The 6,000-nt window shown below is 64.3% G+C and overlaps 3 protein-coding genes across 3 annotated transcripts; 1 reads left to right on the top strand and 2 right to left on the bottom strand.

The window, feature by feature from the left end:
• Positions 1–1,945: 1,945 nt before the first annotated feature.
• On the bottom strand, positions 1,946–4,010 carry EMIHUDRAFT_199513 (hypothetical protein; the record flags this gene model as incomplete). Its single annotated transcript, XM_005793621.1, has 7 exons — positions 1,946–2,080; positions 2,448–2,673; positions 2,747–2,834; positions 2,933–3,233; positions 3,308–3,414; positions 3,488–3,710; positions 3,891–4,010. 7 exons carry the CDS (start codon positions 4,008–4,010, stop codon positions 1,946–1,948), a joined length of 1,200 nt encoding a protein of 399 aa, XP_005793678.1.
• Positions 4,011–4,525: 515 nt separating this feature from the next.
• EMIHUDRAFT_199512 (hypothetical protein) lies at positions 4,526–4,855 on the top strand (the record flags this gene model as incomplete). The annotated part of the gene is made up of 1 exon (XM_005793620.1): positions 4,526–4,855. The coding sequence occupies one exon, from the start codon at positions 4,526–4,528 to the stop codon at positions 4,853–4,855; it is 330 nt and encodes a 109-aa protein (XP_005793677.1).
• A 552-nt stretch (positions 4,856–5,407) lies between these two features.
• Positions 5,408–5,922, bottom strand: EMIHUDRAFT_199511 (hypothetical protein; the record flags this gene model as incomplete). The annotated part of the gene is made up of 2 exons (XM_005793619.1): positions 5,408–5,417; positions 5,534–5,922. 2 exons carry the CDS (start codon positions 5,920–5,922, stop codon positions 5,408–5,410), a joined length of 399 nt encoding a protein of 132 aa, XP_005793676.1.
• Between the last annotated feature and the right edge of the window lie 78 nt (positions 5,923–6,000).

The following is a 6,000-nucleotide window of genomic DNA, read 5'->3' as shown; positions in this document are numbered from 1 at the left end:
GTTGAATGAGGCAGCTCGTAGCAGCAGGCTGCTCGCTTCCACATCAGTTCTTACTCGACCGAGAATGGCCTACACCACTCTGTGCTATGGGGGCTCACTCACAGGCTCACCCACTCATCACAGTCGGTGGCCGACAGTGCTCTACAGTTGCTCGCGGAGCTACGCACAAAGTGCTCTTGCGCTAAGGCATTGACTGAGTCAGGGGGTGAGGGAGTGGGACGGGGCGGGGTGTGGGAGTGGTTTGCGTCGCTTAAGGCGCCGAGAGAGCCGAGAGAGAGCTGAGAGAGCCGAGAGAGAGCTGAGAGACACGCACACGCACATGCACATGCACATGCACATGCACACGCACACGCACACGCACACGCACACGCACACGCACATGCAGTGGGAGGGGGGGGGGGGGTCTCACTTGAAGCGCATCGACTCCATCGTCGTGACGTTGAAGGCGGCGCCTACAGGAACATTCCAGGAAGGCTCCAAGAAGGCTCCTGGCGCATCGACTCCCTCGCCGTCACGCTGAAGCTATCTGTTGTGCGAGGCGTGAACCGCGCCATTCGCTCTCACCTGGCAACCCTGTCTACACGTCTCGCGCGCGCGTGAACAGGGCTCCAGGCCCCAAATGACGTGTGAGTGTTCGAGTTGTTTGGTATGGCTACCACTCTCTCTCTCTCTCTCTTGAAGGGTGCGCCCCAGAGGTGGAAGATGAGAAGCTATGAGAAGCTATGAGAAGCTCTCTCTCTGGTGGAAGATGAGAAGCTATGAGAAGCTATGAGAAGCTCTCTCTCTCTTGAAGGGCGCGCCCCAGAGGTGGAAGATGAGAAGCGGCAGCACCCCGAGGAGGAGGAGGGAGGAGAGGACGGCAGAGAGGCAGAGCACGCGCGCCTCGAGGGGGGGGGAAGGGGGGGGGGGGGGGGTGTCTCACTTGAAGCGCATCGACTCCATCGTCGTGACGTTGAAGGGGGCGCCTACAGGAACATTCCAGGAAGGCTCCCAAAGGGTTCCTGGGGCATCGACTCCCTCGCCGTCACGCTGAAGGCTATCTGTTGTGCGAGGGGTGAACCGCGCCATTCGCTCTCACCTGGGAACCCTGCATGGGCTGCACGTCTCTCTCGCGCGTGAACAGGGCTCCAGGCCCCAAATGACGCGTGTGAGTGTTAAAGTTGTTTGGTATGGCTAACTCTCTCTCTCTCTCTCTCTCTTGAAGGGTTCGCCCCAGAGGTGCGATCTCTCGGCTATATCTCGGCTATATCTCGGCTATATCTCTCGCCCCAGAGGTGGAAGATGAGAAGCGGCAGCACCCCAAGGAGGAGGAGGGAGGAGAGGACGGCAGAGAGGCAGAGCACGCGCGCCTCGAGGGGGGGGGAAGGGGGGGGGGGGCTGGGATGAGGATGGCTGTCCTCCCTTCTCTTCTCGACCCCTCTCCTCCTCCTCCCTCTCCCCCTCCTCCCTCCTCTTCTCGCGACCCCTCTCCTCCTCCCTCTCCCCCTCCTCCCTCTCCTCCTCCCTCCCTCTCCCCCTCCCTCCCTCTCCTCCTCCTCCCTCCTCTCCTCCTCCTCCCCTCTCCTCCTCCTCCCTCTCCTCGCCTCGAACGTGGCTGGCGTCCCCGAGAGCAAGCTGCGCAACAACAGAATCACGTCCGGCTGCACCTGCTCGGATTCTGACTTCCTATCAGTACGAGTATTGCGCAACAGCCTCACCACGCGCGGCTGCACCGTAGCGAGGCAGGCGAGGTGGAGGCAGATTGCGGCCACCGCGGCGAGGAGGAAGCCGACGAAAGCGGGGTGGTTCGACTCGCAGACGACCGTCCCGATCCAGACGCAGTCATGGTCCATCACGTGCACCATCCCGCCGCACCTGTTTACAGCTAGAGGTGTGAAGAGACGCTGGTCACAGTCATGGTCCATCACGTGCACCATCCCGCCGCACCTATGATTATTATGTATTCTTATTTCCAGACGCAGTCATGGTCCATCACGTGCACCATCCCTGCGCACATCGGGGAGTAGCGCGCGCGCGCGACCTTCCTCCGCTCGGACCGCTCGCAAAAGTCGGTGGGGAAGCCCGCGTTCGGGGGGAGGGCCTGGAGAGGGCAGAGAGAGAACCAGCACTTGGATTAGCAGCTGATTCGCAGCGAGTTAGCGGCCAATTAGCCTCGAACGAGAGAAGTGAGGTAGCACACAGTGAACTAGCAGCTGATTCGCAGTCAATTAGCCGCGAATTAACCTCGAGGGGAGAGGCCAGTACGAGGCGTGGGTTCGGGTACCGTGAGGTAGGGGAGGGTGGGTTCGGATACCGAGGTAGGGGAGGGTGGGTTTGGGTACCGTGAGGTAGGGGAGGGTGGGTTCAGGTACCGTGGGGGGTAGGGGAGAGGCACCTCGAGGGCAGACCAGTACGCGGCGGCGGACTCCGCATCGGCGCCTAGTCCCGCACCACCCACGGGACTGAACCCACACTGGATTCGAGACTCTGGAGGTAGGGTAGTCCGGCTTGGCGCCGGGCAGCATCGCGGGCGGCGTCGAGACGGCGTGGACGTAGTTGTAGACGAGGAGGGCCTGTGCGGCATAGGATGCGAGGGAGAGCAGCGGCCTCTGCGGCAGCAGCAGCGGGGTCACGAGGAGCGCCTGCGTCGCCATCAGGAAGAGGATGGCAAGGACGAGGCCGAGGGGGGCGCGCCTAGTCCCATACCTCCCAAAGTCTCGAACCCGGCGAGGGTTCAGCTCCGTGGGTGGTGCGGTAGAGCGCGCACAGGTCGAGCCTCCCCCCGTTCGGCGAGGAGGAGGAGTCGGAGAGGCCGAGCAAGTGGCGCAGCTCGGGGCAGCCCTGCAGCAGCCCTTCTGCCCCGGCGCGGCAGCGGTCGTTCCGCACGAGTCGGCTCCACCAGCCCGCGAGGAGGGGCGCGCCTACCGCACCACCCACGGAGCTGAACCCACACCGGATTCGACCACTCTGGAGGTAGGGTAGGGGGGCGCGCCGACGAGGAGGGCGGCGCCCGCTGGCAGCGAGTAGGCGAGGGTAAGGCCCCAGCAGTAGGGCACGAGGCTCTGCACGACGAGCGCGGGCCGGACCTGCCCGAACCAGGGGCCGTCGGGCAGCTGCTTCGGAGGCGTGCGGAGCGGGGAGCCGGCGAGGAAGGAGAGGAGGCGTGTGTCGACGTTCTGGCTGTTGAGCCAGGCGCCCGACCCCTCCCCCTTGCTCGCCTCCCGCATCGCCGCCACCACCCCGCTCGACGCGCCCTAGTACCATACCTCCCGAGTGTCGAACCCAGTGAGGGTTTGGCTCTCCGTGGGTGGTGCGGTGGAGCGCGCACCGCCGCCGCAGCCTCCTCGGGTGGGGTGCGGCCGGCCAGGTTGGATGCGGCGAGGGAGGGGCGGGAGGCGCTTCCGTGCAGCAGCAGGACGAGCGCCTCGACGGGCCCTCGGCAGAGGTGCAGCGGAGAGTTGCCTTCTCTGTCCTCGACGGTGGGGTCGGCCCGCCACGCGCCTAATACCGCACCACCCACGGGACTGAACCCACACTGGATTCGATACTCTGGAGGTAGGGTGGTCCGCGCCGATCAGGTACTTGATGGTGATCAGGTGGCGGAGAGTGACGGCGTTGTGCAGCGGCGTGCGCCCGAGCGCGTTCGGAGTCTCGACGAGCGCGCCGTTCGCGCGGAAGAAGGCTCCCAGCGCGGCGGGACGGCCATACAGCGCAGCGAGCGTGTGCGCGCTCTCGCCGTCGTTCCGGGTCTTGAGCGGCGACGCGCCGTGCAGGAGCAGGAGATCGACGAGCGCGCCGTACCCGTGCATCGCCGCGTGCATCAGCGCAGTGACGCCCTCGTCGTCAGCCGCATCGACGGTCACCGTCTCGCGCAGCAGCAGCCGCACGATCTCCACGTGCCCGGCAGAGACCGCGAGCCCGAGCGGAGTGTAGCCGCCCGCCTCCATCCGGTCGTCCCGTTTGTCGATCAGCTCGCGGACCGCGGCGATGTCGCCCTGGAGCGCCGCGGCGTGGATGTCGCCGCCCGCCATGGCCCGCGTGGAAAAAGAATTTAAAGCTTGCACGCACTGGTACACCAGTGTCGTGCGTGGAAAATAAGAAAAACCATGGCGGGAATTCTTTTTTGATCGTGAACTGCTTGCCCGCCGAAAAGAAAGCCAACTCTCAGGGCGGCCTTCTCTCGAGGTCTTGAGATACACAAAGCGGCCAATCTTGGGGCCGGGGTTGTGTTTTTGTGTGAACTCGGGGGCACGGGACGCGGCACAAACACCGGGCCTAAACCTCGTTTCTTCCCTCGTTGCTGGAACGAAGAGAGCTCTCCATGCGTGCGTGTGTGCGCCTCCTGCTGCTCACCTCCTCGGCCAGCGCAGCCGAGACGGACCCTCGTGAGTGGACCACGGCAGACGTCGGCGGGTGGGTTGCACGGGTGGGGCTCCACGAGTACCGAGGTGCGTTTGGAGAGGGCTTGGTAGACGGTCGACGGCTGCTCGGGCTCACCCTGCACGAGCTGGAGCACGAGCTCCTCATCCCGTCGGCTGAGCACAGGATGGTGATCGAGATGGAGCTGGGCGAGCTCAAGCTGCGGAGCGGCCTCCTCTCGACGGCGGAGCGCGCCAGGCACAGAAAGGCGCACCCGTGCATCGAGGGCTGGTCGGCAAAGGAGGTGCGTAAGCTGCTCGAGGCGACCGGGCTCGGCCGCTTCGCCGCCGCCTTCTTCTCGCGCGGCGTGGGCGGCGACGAGCTGCTGCGCATGTCCGGCGACGAGCTCCGCGCGGTGATGGCGGAGCAGGCCAGCAGGGAGGAGGCGAGCGCAAGGGAGGCGGCTGCTCAGCTGCTGGCGGCGCAGCTGGAGATGCTGCGGGCGCGCGAGTGCTGACGCGCCGGACGCCGTGACGGGGCATACTGCGGCCGCTGCAGGGGGGGACGCAGGGAGGGGCCGTGCGGCCGCGTGTGTCCCGCGCCGCCGCCACGCGTCTGTCTGTTTTCCTCACTGACCGCGCGTAAACACAGCCGCTTGGAGTGTGAAGGCGTCGTAGCCCTCCGGTCTACTAGAAGATCCGCAGGACTGGAGCGAAAAAAAGTGGCGTAAACACTACAATGCTGGGGCGTAAACGTATTCGTACAGCTGACGTAGGAGAGACGTACACACTGGTGCGCAGGATGTGCCACAGTGCCCACAGCTCTACGTGTATAGGAGTGTAGAGAGGTCTAGGACTCAAGGAAGTGACGTGGCTTGCGGGGCCCGGCGGTCTTGAGCGATGTCCGTTTGGCTTGTGATAGGTGTTTTCGATATTCGTTCTCGTTAAATTCCGTCGCGGGGACCTGTTCCTTTTTACCCATCTCCTAGTAGAGGTGTCCGTTTTATTTATTTATTTATTTAAAACCTTTATTTATTTAAAACCGTCGGTTATATTTCGACCTTTCGCGCTTAGCTCGGCCTTCTCGCGCTGTGGTAGGGGTTATTCTCGGTGCGGCGCTCCAAGCGTCTCCCGACTCACACGAGGTGGATTGCACGTCATGGTGGCGGCTGCGGGAAGTATGACGTCGCTGGCACCGGCCGTAGCCCCCCGAGCGCCGCCTGCACCCGAGCCAACCCAGCACCTTCTCCTCGTCGAGCTGACCCCAGCCTTCACCTCGAGCCTGGAGCGGGTCACCGTGGCGCGGCAAAGCTGCCTTGCCCTGCACCTCGGCGCACAGCTCGCATGTGAGCCTGCAAGCGTCCCTCATGTAGCCGGCGTTCCCAGTGCACTCGCCCGCCTCTGCCCACTTGGCGCACTCGGAGGCGGAGTCGGCGCATTCGCCCGCCTCCAGTGTTCCGATGCTCGCGTCCTGGCAATCAGTCTGCCCGGCGCGGTCGACACGCGCGGGGTTTACGGCGGACGCCGCGGAGTGGACATCGAGGAGAAGAGCGAACAGCCACCGGCCCCATATACTTGCGCGCATTGCTCAGGCGGCGCGCATTGTGCGTGAAAAAAATAGGGAATAAGAACTGGCCCCCGCGAGCGTGGAATTAAAATCCCT

Source organism: Emiliania huxleyi (assembly GCF_000372725.1).
Source record: "Emiliania huxleyi CCMP1516 unplaced genomic scaffold EMIHUscaffold_10, whole genome shotgun sequence".
Taxonomy (NCBI): domain Eukaryota; phylum Haptophyta; order Isochrysidales; family Noelaerhabdaceae; genus Emiliania; species Emiliania huxleyi.
The sequence above is the reverse complement of the archived record's forward strand: the minus strand, read 5'-3'. Positions and strand labels throughout refer to the sequence as shown.